The sequence below is a fragment of the Poecilia mexicana genome, unplaced genomic scaffold (genome assembly GCF_051168715.1).
Source record: "Poecilia mexicana isolate PSO_F unplaced genomic scaffold, ASM5116871v1 scaffold_9, whole genome shotgun sequence".
In the NCBI taxonomy this organism is placed as follows: domain Eukaryota; kingdom Metazoa; phylum Chordata; class Actinopteri; order Cyprinodontiformes; family Poeciliidae; genus Poecilia; species Poecilia mexicana.
Window position 1 is genome coordinate 34,088,388 of NW_028263378.1, and position 26,905 is coordinate 34,115,292.

General features: G+C 38.0%; 2 protein-coding genes and 1 long non-coding RNA gene across 7 annotated transcripts in view; all 3 read left to right on the forward strand.

Moving 5' to 3' along the window:
- Window positions 1-4,309, forward strand: part of rad17 (RAD17 checkpoint clamp loader component) — a 42,361-nt gene extending 38,052 nt beyond the window's left edge. For 2 of the 4 annotated variants that reach the window (XR_015764353.1, XM_088009195.1), the window contains exons 16-17: window positions 3,148-3,333; window positions 3,433-4,309. Coding sequence is in view for 3 of the 4 variants with exons in the window: in XM_088009195.1 (XP_087865321.1) it covers window positions 3,148-3,319 (172 nt within the window). In the remaining variant the exon portion in view is untranslated. Of the gene's footprint in view, window positions 1-3,147; window positions 3,357-3,432 lie in introns of all 4 variants that reach the window. The other 2 variants (XM_088009194.1, XM_088009196.1) reach the window with 1 other exon arrangement.
- Window positions 4,310-8,288: 3,979 nt separating this feature from the next.
- Window positions 8,289-11,302, forward strand: LOC148157806 (uncharacterized). 2 transcript variants are annotated; one of them, XR_015764207.1, is made up of 3 exons: window positions 8,289-10,156; window positions 10,273-10,414; window positions 10,523-11,302. It is a non-coding gene; the product is annotated as an uncharacterized LOC148157806 (long non-coding RNA). The 2 variants fall into 2 exon arrangements; XR_015764206.1 differs by lacking the exon at window positions 8,289-10,156 and having other exon boundaries at window positions 10,160-10,414.
- Window positions 11,303-14,014: 2,712 nt separating this feature from the next.
- On the forward strand, window positions 14,015-26,401 carry ak6 (adenylate kinase 6). The gene is made up of 5 exons (XM_014969055.2): window positions 14,015-14,153; window positions 18,783-18,875; window positions 21,688-21,746; window positions 22,841-22,986; window positions 26,163-26,401. Exons 1-5 carry the CDS (start codon window positions 14,120-14,122, stop codon window positions 26,350-26,352), a joined length of 522 nt encoding a protein of 173 aa, XP_014824541.1. The 5' UTR covers window positions 14,015-14,119; the 3' UTR covers window positions 26,353-26,401.
- Window positions 26,402-26,905: the final 504 nt, after the last annotated feature.

The following is a 26,905-nucleotide window of genomic DNA, read 5'->3' on the forward strand; positions in this document are numbered from 1 at the left end:
TTTTAACCCATGTGAAAAAGTCACCGTCCTTTTTGAAATAATTAATTAACTTTATTATTCCAACTCGTACTTGACTATTGTATATTGCAGATTAAATATTGTTTTTAACTATATGCTTTATCAGAAAGAAAAGTTTTAAATCTGAGCTTAAAAGTACACAGAGTGAAACTGTGAGCTGGTTCCACAGCAGAGGAGCCTGATAATAAAAGAATCTGCCTCCCAACCAGCAGTTAACCTGCAGTCTGAGAGCAAAGTGCTCTGTTGGGAACATATGGACCAACCAGATCTCTGATGAATGATGGAGCTTAATTAAGCACTTTGCATGCGAGAAGGAGAATCTTAAATTCTATTCTGGATTTAACTGGAAGCTAATAAAGGGAAACTAAAATAGGAGAAATATGATCTCTCTCTTTATAGTAAATCAGAACTCTCTAAAGGCTTTCAATTTGTGGATTTCCTGATCAGGGTGGCATAGGTATCTTGAATTTCTGATTAGTGATTGCTCCTTGAAAAATTAACTTGGTTCTAACTTACAAGCAATAAACCTGTTTCTTTTAATCACTTATGACAAATTCCTCATGTATAACAACTTACCTATCTGTCATCATTTGCAATATGACTTACATTACTATTTCATTTATTATTTATTTACTTTAATCTATGTGTAACATCACCTATCTGCCTACCTTAACATATACACCTGGAATGTACTTATTTTTTATATTTCATACTATACTGTTTCAATATTTCTATATTCACTTGTATTTTTTGTATATATAGATTTTTATATTGGTTCTGCTCTGTCCTCTGTTCTGCTGTAACAATGCAAATTTCCCCTCTGTGGGATTAATAAAGGAATATCTTATTTTAACTAAGTTAGATTACAAGTTAATTTATTAGCTACATTTGGCAGCTATTGACAACAACCCCCACTGCTTCAACATGAAAATGTCAGTCAGGGCGAGTCAATCATATTTAAGGGCAGCATTTCCTCTACTACATATTTTCCAACCAACTTTTTCAACTCTCCCCCACTGATTGGATTTGGACTGAAGTCCAGCTTTTGTTGTTATTTGTTTATTGTGGTGGGAGACCGCTTGTATTTTAGTCGCATCTCTCTTCTCCACCTGCTGGGACTTGCTTGTCAGCTTTTTGACTTTGTTGTTTGAAATGTTTTTTTCAATTTTAATGTAGTATTTTTGAAGCTAGGTATTGGGATTGGTTGGAAGACCGCTATTACACTCTTAGTACAGTATTAAAATATTTCATGCAGCCATAGTTTCATACAAGAATTGACAGTAAAAAATAAATAAATAAATAAAGACTTACAAGTGACAATAAAAAAGATGATCCAGCAGGACCAATCCTCAAAGTCCTGAGTTCACTGTCTGTACTCTGAGTACAGACAGTGAACTCAGGCTGTCTGTGGCAGAGAAACTTTGTAGATGGCAGTCTTGGGAGTTGATGGAGAAGTCTGCAGAGTAAACAGTGAATGGTGACGTTGCCAGAGCAGTCCACTGCATTGATCTGTACTCCAAATCACCCTGTCAGAGACGCAGCTCTGGGTCTTCCATACTATCAGCAGCTACTAAAGTAGTCCAGTAGCCACTGGGACAGGTGATGGTCCACTGCTTGCATCTTGAGCTCGTCTCTCGATGTGTCAAAAAACTGAAGGAATCAAAGAACACAATCCCTACAGTGCTTCCAGTCATCTTCAAGTATGTTACAGTGGTGTGGAGGAGGTAGATAATGGCATTACCTATCCTGATGTTAGGCCAGTGAGTGAAGACCTCACCAGGATGGTAAAGATGTTTGAGGACCAACATCTTGAGGGTCTTCATCTGATTCAAAGTTAGGGGTTAGGGCGATTCTTTTCAGCTGAATTTTGATCAAACCTATTTAATGAGCTGAGAGCTGTGCAGAAAGAACAGAGAAGGAAGATCAGGAATTGGGGAAAAAAAATCCACAGGAGGATCAGTTGCAGCAAAACATCAGTGGGGGTATGGAAGAGCCTGAGTACAATTTCACTTTTCAGGTGAGAAATGAGCTGCATAAGATAAAGGTGTGGAAGGCTGGAAGCCTGCATGGCATCAGCGTCAGGCTCCTGAGGTGCTGCACAGATCAACTGTGTAGCATCATGGGATATATGTTAAACATGAGCCTGAAACTAGAACAAGTACCACAGACTATGAAAACCTTCTGAGCAGTACCAGTGACAAAAATCACCTCAGGACCTCTGCAAATCCAGATCCATACCACTAACTCAGAAAAGAATGAAATATAGAAAATGTTATGGTGATTGGTCAGATTTGCGCAAAATTTACAAATGATAAATTTGAGTTTATAGTTGCTGTAGCAACTCCCCAGCACTTGAATTACTCAGCCAATCTCAACAGGTGAATTTCAGCATTTTATTTTCGTTGATGAATATCAACCATGATCATCACAGTCACCACAATGACCTCAGTGACCGTGAAAACTAAAATATATACAAACATTAGAATACAAAACATAAACTTAAAATACAAACAAAACAAAACGTACCTCGCTGCTTTCACTGGGGAACACTAAGTGTTGATTTTTTTGTGCCAAACACATCTTGACAGTTCAAGTCATTCATGGGCACAATTATTCTACCAGCTTTTACAGGGCCTGCCTTCATCACCTACGGCAGCCCATGAGGTACATACAAAAACCCCAAAACATTATAAAGTACAAATACCATTAAACAAAACAAAATATAAACCACCAACAATGCTAATCAAAACAAACATCTATAAACAATCTGCAACATTCTTAATTTAGAAAATTCACTTTGAATAATTTACTTTAGTCTACAAATTTAAATAATTTAGACAATTTATTTTAAATAGCTCACTATCCATTACAGTTGCTATTGCATCATCTCCACTTCCTGGAGGGACTAATTCCTAACAATGTTGTTTTTGGGGGGTTTTCATAAAACACTCGTGCAGGATTTTTGTGGGCAAGCAGTGAACAACTGTGAGAAGTTTGGCATCCTGTGTCTTTGTTTTATTGTATCACAGCTAAAATGTATCCACGGTTACCAATGAAGAAAACTGAACCTGAAAGTTTCAAATTAAAATTTGAAAATTTACGACATCTTTGTCTTTGTGACGTGTTCAGATTAAAACTGGAGAATCTAAGAGACAGAGAGATGGGCCAGGAGATCGAGGAAGAAGAGGAATTACACTGCAGGATTGAGAAAGGTCCACAAGTCAGTCAGTCCTATCTTATTACAAACCGAGCGCTCTTGGAGGAAGAGGAAGTCATCATAGAAGAATATGACAGTGACTGATTCAAATGCCACTGGCACTCATTTGTTGCATTTTACTGTAAGAATATTTCTTTGTCTCACATCTGATTTGAACTTTGATTCAGTTGTAACATAATTTTTTTTTTCTGTTGTAGACTGACTCAGGTGGTCGAGATGCTCTCCAGTGTTGGCCAAGCTTGAATACTTCGATAGCCAGAGTTGTACAGATTCTGTGATTGCAAAGCAAACTGAAATTTTAACTACCACTGTGCTGTAAAAATAGTGAGTTGTTGCTGCTGCACACACTTTGCATTTTAGTCAGATTTGGCTACTTTGCGTCCAAATAACATTTTTAGGCCATTGTGGATGAGATACAACTTTGCAAAATTGCTCAGCTTCATTCTGTTCAAGAAGAAAACAACCAAAAGGGCTTTTTCCTTATGTTCTGTTATATGAAGGATGATGATTGGAAAAGGTTGCAATTTCTTTTTACTGTTGATGTGAAGAAAATTTACTGGTCCTTTCAGCCTTTATAAACATTTTATTGTTTTTGTGACAGTAAAATTATTTTTAAAAAATTGCATAGTTTTATAAAAACAAAACTGCAATTGGTAAATTTTCATAATGGGAAATCGAAGATTAATTCTGGTGTAGAAAGAGATTTTTAAGTTTCAAAATGTCTTCAGAAATGGTATTGACAAGCAAATAGCCTGTCAACTTTATAGACGTTTTTTTGTAGTTCTGTTATTTGCAGTACAGTAACAGGATGGAAAGTAATTATTGTTCTAAAATTTTTGTTCTCAATATCTAAGTAACATTCATGGGTTACATTTATATTCTGTATAAAAAGGTCTTGGTATATTTATGTTTTCTGATTTGGTTTGTATTCATCACTTGCACAGGAATAAGACCATTTCAGATGTTTTGAAATGATTTTCCATTGGCATAAATGAAGATGTTTTGTTTGTAGTTTTTTTTCCCCCAGAGATATTTTAGTAATTAGTATACAAATAAAGTTGAGACCAAATATGACCAGTTTTTATTTGCAGCTGTGTTTTTAGACTCTGTTCCACATCACTAGCAAGATAAATCACAGTTTTTGTTCACATTTGAACTTCTGCACTGAAAGCAAGTTTCTAAAAGGGTTAGTAAAGTTATAGAAAACCAATAGACCCAACAAGCATGATATGCATGCTGCTGATTCTGTGAATCTGTGATTCTGTGAATCATTAGCTGAAATATTCAAAATTGCCAAGTTCAATTAGTGAGGTCACTAATTACAGTGGGGGGAAAAGTTCTCCCACTTAAAAAAAGTGAGAGGCCTGTATTTGACATCAAAGGTAGACCTCGACTATGAGAGACAAAATGAGAAAACATATCTAGAAAATCACTTTTATTTTAAGAACTGCAAATTACGGTAGAATATAAGTATTTGGTCAATAACAAGCAGGATTTCTCGTTCTCACATACCTGTAACTTCTCCTTTAAGAGGCTCCTCTGTCCTCCACTCATTACCTGTATTAATGGCACCTGTTTGAACTTATCAGTATAAAAGACGCATGTCCACAACCTCAAACAGTCACACTCCAGACTCCACTATGGTGAAGACCAGAGAGCTGTGCAAGAACACCAGAAATAAAATTGTAGACCTGCCTATTGCAGACTGAATCTGCAATAGGCAAGCAGCTTGGTGTGAAAAGAACTGTGGAAGCAATAATTAAAAAAAATGGAAGACATACAAGACCACTGATGATCTCCCTCAATTAGGGACTCCACACTAGATCTCACCCTGTGGGGTCAAAATGATCACATGAACGGTGAGCGAAAATCCCAGAACCTCACGGAGGAATCTAGTAAATGACTTGCAGAAAGCTGTCACTGGCACAACAAAGTCTACTGTCAGTAACACACTGTGTTGCCAGGGTCTCACATCCTGAAGTGCCAGACGTGTTCCTCTGCTTAAGCCAGTACTTATCTTGGCCTGTCTGAAGTTTGCTAGAGAGCATTTGGATGTTCCAGAAGAGTATTGGGAGAATGTCATATGGTCAGATGGAACCAAAATCAAACTGTTTGGTAGAAACACAACTTGTGTTTGGAGGAGAGTGCATGGTGAGTTGCATCCAAAGGATACTATACCTACAAGTGAAGCATGGGGGCGCAGCATCATACTTTGGGGCTGTTTCTGCTAAAGGAACAGGACAACTGATCCTTGTACATGAAAGAATGAATGAGGCAATGTATTGTGAGAGTTTGAGTGCAAACCTCTTTCCATCAGCAAGAGCATTGAAGATGAAACATGTCTGGGTCTTTTAAGGTAAGGTCATTTTATTTATATAGCACATTTTCAGCAACAAGGCAAATTCAAAGTGCTTTACGTGAGTTAAAAGGAAATACAAACAAAATAACAAAACAAAGGAAAGAAAACTAATCTAATGTTGTTCTAAAGTATGTAAACTAAGTGCTCCTGTTCAGGGTTGCTAAGTATCCAATTCCATTTCTAAATAGTGAATACTCTACAGTTTCTGATAACATAAACTAAAGAGTGACTGATCTAATTCCTTTTCTGGGTTAAAAGCAATAGAAACTAAGCAATGACTGTTCCTGTTAAGTATTTCTGGATTCCAAGTTCATAGTTATTCTAATTCTAATTCTATTTTTGGGCTGTATAATGTTGATCTAAATAGTGCGTACTCAACAATTTCTGATATTACTAATAAACTAAAATAATCATTTTCTGGGTTAAATAGGGAGTACTCCACCGTTTCTATAACAAAAAAGAGGAAAGGATGCATTATCTTTAGCCGCATTTATTACTGCAACAGTGTCTTCACAGGTCTGACTAATAAATCAATCAAACAGCTGCAGCTGATCCAGAAGCTGCTGCTCATGTTCTCACTAAAACCAGGAAGATAGAGCACATAGCACCAGTGTTAAGGTCCCTACACTGGCTCCTTGTAGGTCAGAGAATAGACTTTAAAATACTGTTGTTGGTTTATAAATCACTGAACGGTTTAGCACCACAATACCTTAAAGATCTGTTATTGCTGTACCAACCGTCTAGATCCCTCAGATCTTCTGGTTCTGGTTCTGCTCTGCAACCCCAGAACCAAACGAGGAGAAGCAGCATTCAGTTTCTATGCACCACAAAACAAACTTCTGGAAAATTGTAAAACAGCTGAAACACTGGTGCGTTTAAATCTCAACTTAAAACCCACCTGTTTAAAGTTGCTTATGCCTAAATTAGCAACTCTAAACATGCTCTCTAATTAGGGTTAGAGAGCATGACAGCAAAATGTCTTTGATGTCTTCGATGTTTTCAATGTTTTTATCTTTACTTTTTATCTATTTATGTAAAAGTGGCGAGTGATTGAGGGTCATTAGGCGCACAGAAAAACCCTGTAAATTCCAGACTCTAACAGGTAAAAATAGTGCACAAAAATCCGTGTAGGACGGCGAAGTCCTAGCGCAAAAATTCGCGTGACAGGTGAACGGAGCCTGGTGCTGCAAGGTTGGAGACCTTGTCCTGTTAGGCTACGGGGCCTGGATAATACCCGTGTTAAATAGACGGCGGAGTCCAGCAACGACAGGCGCTTAAATTCCGTAACAAAAGTATGTTTTTATCTTTTTTTTTTTTTAAATCTTTTTCTTTTTTTTCTTTTTCCAAAATCTCTTTCTCTTTCTTACTGTTTATTCAGTATCATATGCTGTTTTTATTTTGTTTTTTAATTATGTAAAGCACCTTGAAATGCCTTCCTGCTGAAATGTGCTATACAAATAAAATTTGATTGATTGATTGATTGATTGGGGCAGATGGCAACATTCAGACAAAACAAAGGGCAAAACAAAGATGAGTGAAGGCGGTGATGTCAAAGGGCCATGGAACCACGTTGCTCAGCCTCCCGACAGAAGTCCGATAAAGGTGTTGTCATCAAGGCATGATGACCTTAGGAGCGCTCAGCTCCACAGCTCCATAGATACAGGAGGAGGTGAGGAGGGAAGAGCATTGTGTTTACATATCTTCAAGGAGATTAGAAATATGCAGCCCTTCCAAGGCCACATGGGGAAAGCCAATTCAGATACAGAATGTCTTAGGTCGGGAAGATTATAAATTTCAATCTTCCCTAAAGTCTCTCCAATACATCTCAGTTCCCAATCATCCAAATTAGTTTGGTCGTTCCACTGAACCGAAACTAGCAACTTCTCCAAGATCGATTCCATTCAGTTAGTGAGTTTTAGAGTCCTCATCTCTGTCCACACCAACAGTCTGAGTGTTTGCTAGTTCGGCCAAGTTTGTCACAAATTTGTCGATAATCCAGGAATCTACAAGCTCCAAACAGCAGAAATCCTGTTATCATGAATAAATCCAGGGTGAATCCCGCTGGGTTTGTCCCTGCAGGACAAGAGGCTCTCTTGTGCCCAGACTTCTTGTCAAAAATTTGATCAATTGCATTGAGAGATCGGTTGACCAGATCCATAATTTGTAGATTTGGATGATGTGCAGAAAAAGGCTCCAAAAATATAGAAAAAGACAGAAGAAAAACAGAGCAAGCAGAGAAGGCATGGGTAGGGAAGGAGCAGAGGAAAAAAGCGTCCGCCTTCATCAAGAGGAAGAGAGAAAAAAGCTTGACAATGATCCAAAGCACACCACCAGGGAGTGATGCTACGTCCACCAAGCTTGTTTTGTGGGGTAACATTAAAGGAGACCACACAAGGATTTTCTGACTTCGAGAATGAATTCATTAAATTATACTAAAGAAATAAATCCTTAAAAAGGAATACCTGAAATGAGAAACTAAAATAGATTAATACAAAACCCATAACCAAAATAATGAAAAGCCCAAACAAATCTAACAAACCCCAGCCATAAGATACAAACCAAACGATATGGGGTTCTGAGGAGGGAGAGGGAAAAGCCTGCATGCATTGCAGCTATAAAGCAGCAGAGCAGCAATCAGGGCAAAACACTACACCTACAGCCTGCCTGTCTCCAGAACCCTACAGCCTGCCTGTCTCCAGAACCCTTCGAGGAAAAAGGGCAGAGACCCAACAGTAAGAACCATTTCAAGCTGGCTTTATACATGATGTCATAGGACAATCACACATATCAGTAGCTGCATAAAGGTGAGCCACGTAAATGTTGAGCGCTTTGATTCTGATGGAGAACATCGCCAGTGGAAGGATTCAGAGGGAGCCATTGATCAGAGATCATATTGATTCCAGCACAGAGATTCGCAGCGCAGCAGCTCGCTCTTCATGCAGGGCCGGCCCAAGGTAATATGGGGCTTTAGACAGAATCATGACTTAGGCTCCATGACCCCCTCCTACTTAGAACCTCAGCATCACTAACAGTTATTAAATAGGGATTTACTGAAGTCTGTGACAGGGAGTCCAGATTAATTGGCCGCTGAGCTTAAACTCAACCACTGATTATTGGTTATTGTTTGCTGTGATGTATTTGTGCAGCTCAAACACAAAGATTACGCCATATTGTAGCCATGGTAACACAACAATCAAACTATAGAGAGCCTCTCCATAGGTCTCTGCGCGGCCCTGTTCGTGTGTTTTGATCGCTTATATGTCCATGAACCGAACTGTTATGCTTCAGACTTTTTATCGGCTCGTGGTCTCTCGGGTTTTGAAAATCGGCCAACAATTCTAAAATCATGCCATGTGAACCAGACTTAAAAACTCACAAGCTCCACTCCTCTCATCTCGTCTTGACCACTGTCCTAATGCTCTCTGACTCTGGTCACTACGGTAATGTTTAAACATCCTTATAGAATAAAATACAGATATGCTGCAAAAACAAATATTTTATTTTCATTAAAATTTCAACTCACAATAACGACAAATTATTGGGAGCGTGAGCTTGTTTCTCTTCAACAAGACGCTCCCATCTGGGAGTGATGGGAGACAATGACACTTGAAGTGTTGCTTATGCACAGAGTGCTTGGTCTCTAAGTTGTGAGGCTTCTTTGCCTCTTTAGCGAATATGAGAATCACCTACCAGGTTAAATCCATTCTCTTGTCTCTTCACTGGGTCTTTATCCCTTCGCAAAGACATCTGTTTCTTACTCATTTTGCTCCTTTGTGGGCTCAGTGTTGGTGCGCAAGACATAACTGAGGGAATCCGGTTAACGGGTTTTCAAATAAAAGATCCTTCAGACTCAGATAATACATAAAATGGAAATATTTAATTATTTCTTGTGCGGCCCGGTACCAATTGGTCCGCGGCCCAGGGCTTAGGGACGACTGGATAACTCAACTGGACAAGAACTGGATGGAAATGAAATATGGGTCACAGAAGGAGTCTGAAGGGACGAAGGTTGCTAACGTGTTACTAGCTGGTGGTAAGTTTGCTTCCAAATGCTAATTATCTTCATTTAATTATAAATAGTGCAGTATACATATAAACAAACTTACGTTCTTTTCAGAAATATTTTATCAATTAGTTTTTATCAAATATTTTTCTTCATTGTGATTTTTATGCTTATTACTATAACAATCATTCAGCTTCATGTTATAACTGCATGGAGGCTCTGTTTGTTTCGACTTAATATAGTTTTCTTCATAAACTGGTTTTAATTAAGCTAAGTATGCCAAAGACACTTTGATATTGTGAGGCTGTTGTTATAACTAATTCATCATTGTTTTTATCTTCAACATATTTTTGCAGTCCAAGCAAATGAAGATGAAAGAGGAAGCCAGGGATCAGGAATTAGAAAACCTAAAGACTTTCCTGTCTCAGAAGAGGCTCTGGCTCCACCAGAACAACAACCTGTTCTGAGGATGAACCTCCACATCGTCTTCATGGTGGAAGGCTTTTTTTTTGTTTTTTTACTGAGCAGTTCGCCACATTTTTAACCACAGCAAAAACTGGTGTGTAACCAACACTAAGTGCTTAATAAACATGATTTAATTTGAAAATAATTGGACAGAATTTTTTCCCCTTGTTAATCTACCATGTCTCTTTTATCCATGTTATTTGTTGTTAGTTTTCAGGGCCCAGTGATGGACTGGTGACCTTTCCAGGGTGAACCCCACCTCTCATCTGATGACTACTGGAGATGGGCACCACCAGCCGCCCTCACCACCCTGCAAGGATCAGCGTGTTCAGATCATGGATGGTAGTTTAAGGTAGTTTGTCTCCCTTAAGTCCACACTTAACACAGCTTCATAGTTAATGCCATCATAAGCTGATTTTATTATATTGCTGACTATTTTTTCAACTTCCAACATAAACAGGCAAAGAAGACATCCAGAAATGTTTTTCCACCCCAGGCTTCTGGTCCCAATCATCATCAGTTCTGATGATGTCACATACATAGCGAGTCTGTTTTTCTGTACCCTCTATTTAATTGCTCTATTGTACTTTTTTGTAGGTTTCTGTAAAGTGTAGTGAATGAGAATGTTCTGCTGATTCTCACTGTTCTTAGGAAGGAGAAATGTCAGCTTGTCTGCAGTAATACTGGAATACTGTGACATTGTATTAAAACAACATTTGGTGAAACATTTCTCATAGTTCCTCTAAAGTACTGTTAGGTAAATTGTATTATTTTTATCAAATGTTGTTATGCCTTTATAATATTCTTGCTTTATGTACACTTATTTGTTTAGTTATATCTTTTAATAAATGTTCTTGTATTGTTAATCACTCTGATTTCCTTCCTCAGAGGGCCTCTCTGAAGAAGAGCAGTGACAGCAGCTCTTCACAGATCATCCTGCTTTTGAGCTGTTAGATAGCCGTAAAACCGTTGCTGTGAAGACGTACAACTTGCTCTGTTTGACCCTGTGTCAGGAACTGGATAATTCACATTAAGATAGATTGTGTTGTTAGTTAGTGATAATCTTGGCGCTGTGACTGTGTGATGAAGTGTCTTTTCCCCTCCCTTTAGAGTTACAGCGCTCTCTGTGATTAGGGATCCTAAAGACAATAAAAAGAGAGGGGCAGGCAAATGTGCTTTCAGAGCAGTAGGAGATTTGTAACTGAAAACACATCTCTGTTCTCCTCGTGAGTATTCAGAATCTAACTTTCTCTTGTCTTTCCTGTGTTAGTTAATCTGTGTTAATAGGTGTCAACTCTGACATGTACCTATTGTTTTATTTTGCTAATTTTCACAATAACATTTTTAATATATTGTTGGTAAACTTTTAATATATTGACAATTTGTACAATTATGTAATAGTATATAGTAATAACAATATACTCTTGAAAAATGTGAATACATTGAATACACAATGTAATTTTTTCAGCTGTAAAGTATGTTGTAATTGATCCTTCTGTGTTTTGGTAGCCTGATATGTTTGCAGTACTGTCATGTGTATGAAGCATATTATTCACAAAGTGGCAAAGAAAAATAATAAGAGACATTGATAAGTAACTGAGAAGTGTACTTCATTAGCAGTAAAACGCAAGTGTAATTGGAGTACACTGTGATCACACTACTAATATATAAAATATGTAAAGCTTATATACTGAAAATACATTCTAAATATTTTTTAAATGTAATTCAATCACAAAAATAGTACACTTAATATATACTAATCAAGCATGTTTATATTACATAAAAAGCAATATACTTAAAGTATACAAAATATGACTCTAGTTGTTCCATAAAAGCATGTGATAGTACGCTTAGTACACTTTAAATTGTGATTTTCTACAATTTAATCACTATTAAAATACATTAAGCACAAAATTAGTTGTTCCAAAATATCATACTTCAAGTACACTGATGATTAGTCTGGCTTCAAGTATGCTCAAATTTAACATACTTAGTATATTTATTTTTCTCCATAAATTTTGACTAATTTATTCGGGAAGCGTCATTCACAAGATTCAAGCACTTACTTAAAAGACACAAAATTTATGTCTTTTGATTTAGTATGTTCTGTATGTGTGTATGTATGTATATAATACAATTATTTTAGGGTTTATAAAGATATAGGATAAATTGAGTTTCTGGATTACACCTCTGCCCAGTTGATGGACGGAGGTGTGACCCTCCATCCATCAACTGGCAGTTTAAGCCTGTAAACTGCCAGTAAACATCATAAAAGGAGGAGGAAGAGAAGAACCGTTTCAAATCAAGATCTAGAGTTGCTTTTTATACAGAGGTATGAGCTGAAAAAAGCCATTTTTAATCCAAAACAGTCAATACCAGGAAAAGATGGCGTTTGTTTTCTAATTCTTAAACATTTAAATTGTATATTTCTTACTGCTATTTTAAAACGTTTTAATCCGATTTGGGAGATGGGGATTATTCCTGCAGCATGGAAGCAGTCAGTTATAATTACTGTGTTGAAGCCTGGTAAAAATGCAACAGACCCTTCAAATTATGGATTAATAGCTCTTACATCTCAATTAGGGAAAATAATGTAGAGAATTGTAACAGAGAGACTGTCATATTTTCTTGGAAGTAAAAATTTATTCTGTCCTTTTCAAAGCGGTTTTTGTAAAGGGAGAAATAGATACTAGTATAGGGGAATCTTTATTTGCAGATGAAGGGGTTCTGTGAGTGTGGGGACATAATCTTATGTATTTGCAGAAAAAGATGCAGGATGCCATTATGAAAGTGGAAGTTTGGGCAATCAAATGGGGATTTAGAATGTCAGTAGCAAAGATCCAAGTTATCGGTTTTTATTGAAGACCTAGGGAAGTTCATTTGAATCTTTACAATCAAAAGTTTGAACAACGTAATACAGTGAGGTTTTTAGGTGTCATCTTTGATGAAAACTTAACTTGGAAACGGCACAAAGAATCAGTTCAAAATAAATGTAAAAAAGTTAATTTGTTGAGATGTCTCTCTGGTCAGGAATGGGGCGCTTCAAGAAGTGTTCAAGGAGTTCATCAGGCTCTCATGAGATCTTTGGATTATGGTTGTATAGCATGTATGGCTTCTTCTGGCAGTCGTTTGAGACTGTCAGAACAAACAAGGATTAAGAATATGTTGTAGAGCTTTCAGATCATCTCCTTTAGCTGCTTTACAAGTTGAGACTGGTGAGCGAATGGTTGCTTCATGATAATGTTAAAGAAGCACATAAATCTATAATTGCATCAGATAGTCAAGTTGTATTATTAAGTATAAAATCTGGCGAATCTTGCAGATTGGATTTATTGTTAAGTATATAACACTTATTAGTTCAGCTACATAATAAGAAATGTCTTATTCGATTTGTCTGGATTCCTGCACATGTAGGTATAGAAGGAAATGAAGAAGTAGATATATTAGCTAAACAGGCCCTGAAATGTAATATTATCAACTTAAGTATTCCTTTCAGCAAAAGTGAGGGTAAATCTATTTTTCAAAATAAAATCCTGAAGGTTTGGCAGGAACAATGGGATAATCAAGACAGTGGTAGAGATTTCTATAAAATCCAAAAGACTGTGGGGGGTAATAGATGTATGAGTGGAAGGGAGAAGGAAGAAGTAATCATATCTCGACTTAGAATTGGTCATATGGGACTTAATAGTTCTCTATTTTGAATAGGGAAACATGAAACAGGGAATTCTCATTATTGTAATCAGATGGAAATTAATAAAAATCTGCTAAAAATAAATTAATTATATTTTTTAAAAGCACTAGGTTGTTTAATTTTATTTAAATCATATGTGCATATGATTATATACATATATGTATTTATGTGTGTGAATATTCACACTCATACACACCATAGAGGTGTGTATGAATTCTGTATGATAATTTTTTGTGTATGTCATTGATGATCACACTCCAGTCCGGTAGGTGGCGGTAAATGCATTTAAAGTTGGTTGCCATCCGAAGAAGAAAAAAAAGAGGAAGAAGGAAAAAACAACACGTTTCAGGAATCTAACGCTCAGCAATGATGACTAAACTACCAAATATACTGTTAACAGGTAAGGTGTTGCTTACGACTTTGATGTCCCATTTCCTAATAACGTTTGTGATGTAACTACGCTGGACGTGTGTAATTTAAAATACGTTTCGTGTTAGTGTTAGCAGTACTCAACACTCAGTGGATGTTTATGTAGAAAAGTGGGAAGGAGAACATCTCCTGCAACGTCTCCTTAACAAGGCATGGTTCCAATTCATAAAGTGATTCTAAAATATTTTAGACCAGGGGTTTAACACGGACTGAAATCCTTATTTTATCCGTAACTTATAGAAAGTGTTGGTTCAAGTAAGGGGGCAGTCCAAAAAACATTGCTATACCATGCCTCTTAAGTTACATGCAAGGTTTAGCATGACATTCTGTTTTGTGTTATTCAGTTTATTACAACAACTGATAAGAACCTCCTCGCAGGTAAGGAATTGCGTTCATGCCTAATTTAAATAATTTAAATTATGTAAACATGTGTTTTGAGACCTGTTACTAAAATGATCTATGCTTGTTTGTAGCTCATAGCAGTTTCCCTTATGCCAAGTACGTTTGAAATCTGTAAAACTAGTTCGGAGAAAGTCTGCGCTGTGATGTTTTAATGTCCCGAGCTACTTCAACCGAAGTTCCGAAATCGGTTCTCATTGACGAGGCATGTGATGAAAATTGCGCCACGTTGTTCGCAGACAGGCATCCGCCTGCTGTACTCCAGGCCCAATGTTCTAGATGAGTGGTTCTCAACCTTTTTTGGGTCAACGCCCCCTTATCCACTTATTCAGGTCCCTTTTCTCTCCAATAGGCACTGAATATTATTTATTATTAATATTACTATCATTATTGTTGCTATGGTTTTTATTATTTCTCTGTTTATAATCAAAAATAATAAAAAACACATTACTGAATTATTATTTTCCTAGAATAGAATAGAAATTATTTTACAGGTGTCTAAGAAAAATGCTATGGACATTCACATTAAAATAGGTACGCCTACCAACAACCAATCAATGGCCAAAAAAAAAAAAAAAAAAATCAATTCAAACTATGATTATCAGCTTTTTCTTGTTCTGTGCCATTTTCTGATGTTAGTTGATAAATCTTGTACAAAATGGCCAGATAAAAAATGCACAACAATGCTAGTTTAAACTTCAAACTATTTACTAGGGATGCTCCCATCAAGTTTTCTGCTGCCGATTCTGATACTGATCACCAATGAGGCTGATCTCTGCCAATCACCTGGATTGACAGTTAATTTTTTGCTTTAGGTATAAATGCTACTATGTGAAATGATGTGGCAGTAAATTCACCTAATTAAGGCATAAAACATGCAAAATACTTGCAGGCGCAATGCAGCAGCTGTTCAGTCAAAAGTACAACTGCGATAGTCCGACACGCTTCGGACTATCGTGGGGTTTTCCCTGGTTTAGCCATATTTTGTGGTCATTGTTATATAGCGCTTTTCCAATCATTTTGACCACTCAAAGTGTTTTACACTACAGCAGTCCTTCTCAAATCCAGTCCTCACCACCCCCCCTGCTCTGCATGTTTTAGATATGCCTCTATTCCAGAACAGCAGATTCAAATGATTGCATGACCATCAGGTACTGCAGAAGCCTGTTAATCACCGAAATATTCAATCCAGGTGTGTAGCAGAAGGGAAATGCCTAAGACATGCAGGGGGTGTGAGGACCAGAATTGAGAAACGCTGCACTAGAGTTACATTCACCCATTTGCAAAAGTACCTTGCCCAAGGGGACATCGACACATGGCAGGAGGAAGCTGGAATTGAACCTACAACCTTCCGATCACAAGACGACTACTCTACCCACACAGCCACAGTCGCCTCCTTGAATGGAAACATCAAAACAGCAAAAACTTGAATTAAGCAGTGACGCTAAATGGAAAAAAGAAAGAACAGAAAACCATCTAAACACAGTGTAACAAAAATGTTAGCTCACCTCTAGTGCAGCAAATAGAGCGGCTGCTCCCACCGTCAGTTATCCAACGCCTTTTCTTTTTGTTACGTTGTTTATCGGTTAAAATGAATCGTCATCCGTGTTTGTTTATTCTAAACTCACCTATGGTATGTTGGGGGTTTTACGGGATTTTCTTCTGGAATCAGGATGTTCATGAGTGAAATCGGTTCGTGTGTGGTGTGCTGCTCCTGCAACAAACGATCGAACCTGATGCACTTTTATCAGCTCGTGTGTGGACAGAGAGGTTTGGAAAATTGACCAACAATTTTAAAATCGTGCTGTGTGACCCTGACTTAAGACTCACAAGCTCTACTCCTCTAGTCTCTACCACTGCCCTAATGCTCTGACTCTGGTTGCTATGGTAACGTTTTAACATCCCTTCGAAATAAGATGGAGATACACCGCACAAACAAACATTTTATTTATGACAAATCAATAGGGACCCTGAGATTGTTTCTCTGCAACAAGACAGTCCCATGTGGGAGTGATGGGAGAAGATGAAGTGTTGCTTATGTACTGCGCGAGAAATAATGTACCAAAACCAATCCACTGTGCATCGAAGTTTGTTGGAGCCTGGCTGAAGGCTGGGTTATAGGCCCTCAATACTCGCGCTGCACATTATACCTTCTATGAAATGGGTTGAAGTGTGCAGATTTAAAGAAATGCAAAAATGTCAGAATTGGGATAGTATGCCTTTGGGTCACAAGTTTGACATCCAAAATGGTGGGGCTGGTCACTGTTTAGGCATTTGTGATTCTAAAAAGTACTAACTACCACAAAATATGGATTTTATATGTACAGTAAATGTATATTTGCTTTCCAAAGTCATCGCTGGAGATATTTCACTGTTCAAATGTCTTTTGTTATGACTTGTTGGATACAAAGCACAATTCAATGTAATCACACATGTTCAGTAAAGTGAAACAAAAATACGGTGGTTTATATTTAAAAACAGATTTTTTGCAATAGATACAGCTTGCTATGTGAACATTGCCATATTTCCAATACCAACTTTTTCTCATACGATTGATTATAAATGGTTGTGACTTTAGAAAATGTTATAAGAAATTCATACTCTGCACCCCGCTCCAACCTGAGAAGAAACCCTGGCTGAATCATATCATGATGATATCTCTAAAGAAAATAAGAACTAAAAACCTTACTTTTTTCTTTTCTACTCTCACAAAAAAATTGAGAAAGTCATTTCCAAGTGATGTACAAAGTTTTTCCCTAGTAATGATTTTCTGACAGGAATATAAATATCAACTGCAGTGGATCTTGTGACTGAGATTTTTAGATAACGAACCATTTTTAAGATTTTCTAAAACATTTCTAAAAGGATTTGTTAGAAGTCTTTTTAGAAGATGTATCTTCTGCATGAAATATGTCAAGTTTTGATATAATAAAATTTGGTCTAGCTGGGGATTAAGAGTCAAATTGATATTAACAATTTAATCCTCTTTAATAAGTTTTAGTTCACAAATGCCGCTTTCTAAAAATCACCTCCATTTTTAACATGTTTTCAGTTGACTGATTTTATTTAAGAAAGCACTTAGATGTTGCAGCAACATAAAAGTCCAATCTTTATACCAATGTTAATAGCTTAATTTAAGACTTGAATTTCCTCCTGTATTTGTAACATTTTCTGTTTTACCTCCCTCACAGTTAAGTTTTGTGTGACTATTCTTGCTTTATTTCTTTTTCTGGTTAGTTTGTTATATCAAACTGTTTTTGTTACTGATGTGTGCATTACCATACTATTTTCTTTGAATTAAAAAAAAAACCACACACAAAATATGATTCAAAACATCACATGCAGAAATGAACTGTGGTTAATATACTTTGCTGAACTTCACCTGGATGGAGGCTTAGCAGAAGTGCGGAAATAGGACCCAAAGGGGCGGGGCGAAAGACGGATATGGAGTATTGCTTCAACAAAAATCCACATTTAAAGGAAACGAGGGTAGAACAAGAGTGAAATCGTGTGAGTATTGGGACCTAGTTGCGCTTCTCAAAGTTAACATTTACCACGTGCGTCAGGTACTGCGTATGTTGGAGCCGTATTCTCATAAAATGTAAATAGCAGTGCAGGGGGACCTGCTCTGCAAGAGCACCTTTCATGAACTTTTTGTACAATGAAGTGGTGTCCTCAGTCTGTGCAGATATACAAAAATTCAGACGTGTATTACCAGGGGCTGCGACAACACGTGAGGCCAACCCGTGGGTCAGAACTTTGCATGGCACGTTTGTCTCCTTATACCCACTTCAACACCTGGTGCACATTTTTCCTACCACACTTTTTCCTTCCACTCAACCTTCTATGAATATGACTTCATTCTCTGTAAGCTATAATCCCAAAAAAATACAATAAATAAAGTTTTTAAATATTTAAATATTTAAATTGGCTTAAACACTTTAATTTTCTAAAATGGGTGGCTAAAAATAAAGAACTTTTTTATGATGTTAAAGGTTTTTCTTGGCTGTAAATGAAATTAAATGACTTTATTAGGACACTCATGGATGTCAAAAATAAATAAATCGGTCATTCCCATTCACCTACACTATCTGACAAAGTGCATGATTTGTATTTTAATGACACTTTGTTTGCTCTGAATATAATTGTGAGTGTTCAATATAATATAGTGCAAATATTTTTGTTTCATCCACATCCACAGGAACACCCGGAGTAGGGAAGACAACTTTGGGAAAGGAGTTGGCTGCACAGACAGGGTTGACATATGTCAACATTGGTGAACTGGCACATGAAGGTAAGACCCACAACAGAGAAAGATGTCATTGGTACAAATATTATAGAGAGGGAGAGACTTTCATCCTGATGTTAATCCCCCAAATCAAAACTTTATAAGCTGTTATCTCAAATTACTCTATTTTGACCACTTTTGAAGTCATTATTTTACCTTAAATAATGCATCTATGTCTGTGTTTATATAGTCAACCAGTCAATTTGCAGTTTGGTATTCATATACAGTGGGGAGAACAAGTATTTGATACACTGTTGATTTTTCAGGTTTTCCCACTTGCAAAGCTTGTAGAAGACTGTAATTTTTATCATAGGTCCTCTTCAACTGTGAGTGATGGAATCTAAAACAAAAATCCAGAAAAATACAATGTATGATTTTTAAATAATTAATTTCCATTTTATTGTGTGAAATAAGTATTTGATACACCAGAAAAATGAAACTTAATATTTGGTACAGAAACCTTTGTTTGCAATTACAGAGATCAGACGTTTCCTGTAGTTCTTGACCAGGTTTGCACACACTGCAGCAGGGATTTTGGCCCACTCCTCCATACAGATCTCCTCCAGAGCCTTCAGGTTTCGGGGCTGTCGCTGGGCCACATGGACTTTATGCTCCCTCCAAAGATTTTCTATTGGATTCAGGTCTGGAGACTGGCTAGGCCACTCCAGGACCTTAAGATGTTTCCTACGGAGCCACTCTTTAGTTGCCCTGGCTGTGTGTTTTGGGTCGTCATCATGCTGGAAGACCCAGCCACGACCCATCTTCAGTGCTCTTACTGAGGGAAGGTGGTTGTTGGCCAAAATCTCACGATACATGGCCCCATCCATCCTTCCCACAATATGGTGCAGTCGTCCTGTCCCCTTTGCAGAAAAGCATCCCCAAAGAATGATGTTTCCACCGCCATGCTTCACGGTTGGGATGGTGTTCTTGGGGTTGTACTCATCATTCTTCTTCCTCCAAACATGACAAGTGGAGTTTAAACCAAAAAGTTCTATTTTTGTCTCATCAGACCACATGACCTTCTCCCATTCCTCCTCTGGATCATTCAGATGGTCATTTGCAAACATCAGACGGGCTTTGACATGCGTTGGCTTGAGGAAGGGCACCTTGCGTGCACTGCAGGATTTTAATCCTTGACGGCGTAGAGTGTTACTGATCGTTTTCTTTGAGACTGTGGTCCCAGCTCTATTCAGGTCATTGACCAGGTCCTGCCGTGTAGTTCTGGGCTCATTCCTCACCTTCCTCAAGATCAATGATGCTCCACGAGGTGAGATCTTGCATGGCGCCCCAGACCGAGGGAGATTTTCCGTTATTTTGTATTTCTTCCATTTTCTAATAATTGCACCAACTGTTGTTACCTTCTCACCAAGCTGCTTGCCTATTGTCCTGTAGCCCATCCCAGCCTTGTGCAGGTCTACAATTTTATCCCTGATGTCCTTACACAGCTCTCTGGTCTTGGGCATTGTGGAGATGCTGGAGTCTGATTGATTGAGTGTGGACAGGTGTCTTTTATACAGGTAAAAAGTTCAAACAGGTGCAGTTAATACAGGTAATGAGTGGAGAACAGGAGGGCTTCTTAAAGAAGAACTAACATGTCTGTGAGAGCCAAAATTCTTACTGGTTGATAGATGATCAAATACTTATTTCACACAATAAAATGGAAATTAATTATTTAAAAATCATACATTGTATTTTTCTGGATTTTTGTTTTAGATTCCATCACTCACAGTTGAAGAGGACCTATGATAAAAATTACAGTCTTCTACAAGCTTTGCAAGTGGGAAAACCTGAAAAATCAACAGTGTATCAAATACTTGTTCTCCCCACTGTATATGTATATATATATATATATATATATATATATATATATACACACACACACACACCATGTAGATCTAGAAGGGGTTCAGGTCAAATATGAATGTGTGCTCTTTGGTATGGGAGTGGTAACATTTAATTTTTACTGATAAAACAATTTAAAAACACTATATAAATAATTTTGTAATTGACTGGGCCCCCAATTTTTTTCTATTTCTATAAGAAAAAAAAATTGTGGGAGGGCCCCCTGTCGGCCAGAGGCCCTTGGAATTGTCCTAACTTTCCCCACATATGGCGCCACTGGTTCCAAGAGTCAGAACTCACACTTGTGGTGAGGCTTCTTTCCAGTATTATGGACCCCGTTTGTGGAACGGTCTGCCAGAGAACCTGAGGGCTGCAGAAAATGTAGCTGTCTTTAAGAGCAGCTCAAGACCCTCTTTTTAACTGTATTTCCTGAATTGAATCATTTCTGCTAAGTCTGTGCATTTTTCATGCAGTTGTATGTTTTTCCATGTGGGGTTGGGGTGGGTAGTTGTTTGTTTCTTATTGATTTGTACAGCACTTTGAGCTGCTTTTAATAATAAGGGTGTTTTATAAATAAAATTAATTGATTGATTTATAAAGGCTTATTGTATTGTGGTCATCATGTTATCCCTTCCTCCCTAGCTCAACTGCGGTGGACGTAGCAATACCATTTTCTTTTTTCACCAATTTGAATAATAAACTGATCTCGACTATAATAGATTATAATTAAAAATTATAATCAATTTGCAGTCTATTTACTTGACTTGGAATCTCTGAAATGATTTGATTGAATCAATTTTGTAAGTGCTTTAAGATGTAATTTGTTGTGAAATGAAAACTAAACTGAAATAATGCACGTTATAAAATGGTCCAATGACAATGCCTGGCATAAGTATTTTTAATTAAAGCAAAAGTTGTCAGCACCATCCTTTACCAATTTATTTATGAGTGAAAGACTTTCTAAATCTTTCCCCAGGCCAATATTATGATGGGTATGATGAAGAGTACCAGTGCCCTGTTTTGGATGAGGACCGGGTGAGTTAAATTCTTTTCTAACCTTTTCAGATCACTGTTTTTTGTCCAATTTTATTACGTCACCTGTTTAACCTAGGATAACTATATTTTTGTGCTGATTTGGTTTTATATATATATATATATATATATATATATATAAAATTCCCTTCTCACCCTCCGCAGGTGGTCTCTTTCATCCTCTGAGCTCGGGTCCTCTACCAGAGGCCTGGGAGCTTGAGGTTCTCCTCCAGTATCTTGGCTGTGCCTAGAACTGCACATTTCTGGACTGAGATGTCTGATGTTGTTCCTGGGATCTGTTTGAGCCACTGCTCCAGTTTGGGGGTGACTGCCCTGAGGGCCCCGATGACCACAGGCACCACTGTGGTCTTCACCTTCCAGGTCTTTTCCAGTTCCTCTCTGAGGCCCTGGTATTTCTCCAATTTCTCCTTTTTCCTGATGTTGTGGTCACTTGGTATTGCTACATCCACCACAACGGCTTTCCTCTGTTCTTTATCCACCGCTACAATGTCCGGTTGGTTCTCCATTACCATCTTGTCTGTCTGGATCTGGAAGTCCTACAGGATCTTAGCTCGGGGCCCTCTGGGCAGTCACCCCCAAACTGGAGCAGTGGCTAAAACAGATCCCAGGAACAACATCAGACATCTCAGTCCAGAAATGTGCAGTTCTAGGCACAGCCAAGATACTGGAGGAACCCTCAAGCTCCCAGGCCTCTGGTAGAGAGAGAGAGACCGCTTCAGGTAACAAACTGAACGCCACCAGGAGGCTGAGATGAGCATGTCCTCGAACTTTACGCCTAATTTACCTAAAATCCAAATCGCTGTATTTCCACTTTTTGAAATGATGTCTTTCATTAGAGCTTTGCTTCATGCAAGCAAATTGTGATAAGCCACGCTGAATACATAAAGCAGTCCTCACATCCAGGATAACCACATAATTTGAGATGATGGAGCGTTCAGACTGACAACCAACGGCCTGAATGGTTTCAGTTTGACAGTACAGACTGACTAATGCTGTCTACTAATCCAAATTCACCACACTGGTCCCTTTGATCAATAGGTGCTAATGAATATTATCTCGATTCCTGGATTCCACAGGTGGTGGATGAACTGGATCAAAAGATGGTGGAAGGTGGTGTAATCATAGATTATCATGGCTGTGACCTGTTTCCTGAACGATGGTTCCACATTGTTTTTGTACTTCGCACGGACAACACCCAGTTGTACACCCGACTTGAAGACAGGTAAAGTTTTTTCCCCCCCTTTTAACATTATAAAACTTTTGAGGATTCAGACATGCATGTCAGTTTTGTATTGTTTTTAAGCATGTTTTGAATGCTTTTTTCCTTGGTTATTTTATTTTAATGCAAATTTCCAGTGCCAACACAGCTCCTATTAAGGTGCTTTTCCACTGGCAGGTGGTACGCTAGTCAGTTAATGTGCAGTTTGGTTCTACCCCAGGTAGTGAGCTTTTCTATTATGCTCTTTGTTCCTCAGTATTGTGGACAGGCTGTGAGCAGCAGCTGTGGTCAACTCTCTGATGTTTGCAGAAGCACTCAGCAATGGAGAACCTCAAGGTTCTGATGGACTAAAATAAACCCAGATATTTAATTATGTCTTGTAGAAATTCATTGCTGTCCCAAACATAAAGACTCAGATTCGCTGATTGTTTTGCTATACATATAAATATAAATACACTGTGCCACTTTTTGGGTTTAGGTAAGGATGTAGTCACATAGCCACCCATGAACTATATATATTTTTTAAATCCAAAGGAAAAATAAAATTCACATCACAAGCTAATATTAAGTAGTTCCGGTGTTTTACACTGTCGGTCCAAAACTGCAACTCCATCAGAAAGCTGGCCACAGTTGCACCATTTCTCTCTTCTTTTATTGCTGTTCATTCTTCAAATCGATGTGCTGCTAGCAGCAGCGGAATGTCCTGCTAAGCTACGGACATTCTCTGGAAAACTCAAGGCATGCGTTCCTGGCACTGCTCCTGATTAAACTCATAATTATGCTCTTCCGTCCTCAGCATGTTCCAATGTTGTTTGGAGTTTTCACTGTTGTAAATCACAAGCCAATCAACGAATGCAGTCAGCTGTCAATTAGATAGCTTCGGTACCATAGTTCGGGTAGTTCTTATTCTTTAGTGTGATAGTCAGATGCCAGTGTGGTGAATTTGGATTAGTAGACAGCATTAGTCAGTCTGTACTGTCAAACTGAAACCATTCAGGCCGTTGGTTCTCAGTCTGAACGCCCCACCATCTCAAATTATTTGGCCATCCTGTTTGTGAGGGCTGCTGTTTGAATCTTTATGTTAAGCGGGGCTTATCACAAATTTAGGGAGTTGCATGGCCTCATACATCTGCTGCTAAATAAGTTAGCACATGCATCTTCAGTGTCTTGTAAGTATTTGATATAGTTACAAGAGATCTCAATTTCACAAAATGTTTAATGCGGTACATAGTAAAAAACAATACATGTAGCTAGATGTTAAGTAACTAATAAACAAAATCTATACCACATTAGATTACACTGGTTAATTTGCAATCTTCATATTGCATGCAATATGGATATGGTGTTTAAGATTTAAGGTCAACATAGACGGGGCTGAGAACAGATTGAATTTCAAAGGGACCAATAAACCTAAGAGAAAACCACCAAAACACGTGGAAGGAACAATTCTACAGACGGTGCGATCATCTCAGGAAAACTGGCGAGACAGTGCGTCAGGTTTGCACTGGTACATTTGGAGCCTGGGCTCTAAGAAATGACAAAATTAAATGGTGAGAAGAAAGGGGACAATCTGGACTGATGTGGATTGAGATGTTTGGCTTGTTGCAGAAATGCTAGATTCTTATGATTGATCCAGACTTCCACTGCATGTTCAGCTCTGTCTAGCCAGTGTTCCCACTCTTCAAAGGTCGACTTGAATTATAGCAGTTCCTTATCTCTGACATCGTAGTTTTTCTCCAAGGAGGAGAGTAGACTGGAGAAGAAGGCACATGGGTGAAGTTTCTTCTCACTCACTGGAGAAAGTCTGAGAAAGCACAGGACCCAAACCAGAATTGGAAGCATCAACTTCCGTTATAAACTGGGTCGAGGCGTCGGGTTGAGTGAGAATGGGGGCCTCAGAGAATCTGCTTTTGAGAAGTTAAAATGCCTGTTCTGCTTGGGGGGACCAAATGAACTTTCTCTTGGGGGAGGTCAGTTGGGTGATGGGGGACACAATCTGACTGAAGTTCTTAATGAAACAGTGGTAGAAATTGGCGGAGCCCAAAAAGCGTTGAAGTTGTTTGCGAGATTAAGGGATTGGCCAGTTACGAATAGATCGAATTTGTTCTGGATCAGTCTTCATGTGCCCGTTCTTGAAAACATATCCCAGAAAGGTGATGGAAGGGACAGGAAACTGACTAGCATGTGTGTATTCAGGGATGCTTGACACAGTCTGAAATTTCCATGCGACTTCTCACTGAGGTACTTGCAATGCTCTCTCAAAAGGTTAAAGGTTATTATTGGGTTTTTTTCCTCTGCTCCCACCATACCCATCTTTGCCCTGCTTGCTCTGTTTCTGTACTGCTCTTTAGAGCCTCTGTTTCCACATCCTCAGAATTTACAAATTATGGATCTGGTCAACTGGCCTCTCAATGCAATTGATCAAATTTTCTCAACAAGACGGCTGAGCAAAGTGGTCTGCGAGGACATATCCGGCAGGATACATCCTACTCTTGGGATGTTTACAAAAATTCTTGTCTGTTCACATTATACCTGGAAGACATAGAGGATCTATATTTATTTAGATTCATAACAAGATTTCTGGTGTTTGGAGTTGGCGGGATACCTTGTTTGTCGACAAATTTGTAAGATGTCGGTAGCTGTTGTGGCCCTTGTCAAGCTGCCTTGATCAGTGATGGATTGGGCAAATTAGCTGGATTGGGCCACATGCTGTGGGACCAGAGCCGCAACTTAGATGCGATTCTTGCTGAGATTGCAGGTCAGGAAAGATCGCATACAACTTACTAATACTTAATAGCAATCCAGAACAAGAATCAAACATGGAGACAGAGAAACTATTAGTTTATAAATTGTGGAGTACTTTTGTTTTTTGTTTCCCCTTTTGTCTTTCTTTTAGGTTTGTTATTTGTTTGTATTTTCTTCTAATTCACCTAAAGCACTTTGAGCTGCCTCGTTGCTGAAAATGTGCTATATAGATAAAATTACCTTTACCTATTGAAAGTATTTTCTGTACCACTCTCTGGATGCTTCTATATCACCTTATGAAACTGCATTCTCATAGGCATATTGACTGATAATGTTGATGTTCTGAAGTGTTTGGCATCTATTGAAGATTTACAATAGATGCCAAATATACCCTCTAAAACTGGATATGTTCTGGTCTTTTTATTTGCTTACAGGGGTTATACTGGAAAGAAACTACAGGACAATGTGCAGTGTGAGATCTTCCAAACTATTTATGAGGAAGCCATGGAAGCCTACTCTGAGGAGATTGTCCACCAGTTACCAAGTAACACCCCTGAGGACCTTGAGAAAAACCTCCATCAACTAATTCAGTGGACTGAACAATGGATAAAGGATCATAACTAAAACCTGGAGTTCATTTTTTTTAAGAATAAATGTATTTCTACCAAATAAATGAGCATTTATTTTAGTAGACATTTCAATTATTAACCTTTATATTAGAAAAATTGTGTAAGCGGGAGCTAATTTTATCTGATCTGTGTTTTGCAAGGAGTGGAGCAGTTTAATTTTCTGTATGTGGAACTTTAAAACTGTAAATATGGGCCTAGAACTATAGTTTAACTAACATTCTGAGTTCTTCTAGAGCCCTCTCATCTTAGCCTAAAAATTCCTGCCTAGTTTTGGCTGTTATCACACAACAAAAATACACACACACGCGTGCACACACACACACACACACACACAAAATCCCAGTCAGATAGAAATGTATTAATCATTGAATCTAGACTCCTTCAGACCCCTTGTCTACTGGAATTGAATTTTTCTGGGATTAAACCAATAAAAAAAATTACGGAATTTATTTGCATGATGAATCTTACAGATTCTTATTAAACAAAAACAATCAAGATTAAACTCTTAAACCCACCGGTCACAATAGTGACCAAGAAATTTTTTCCCT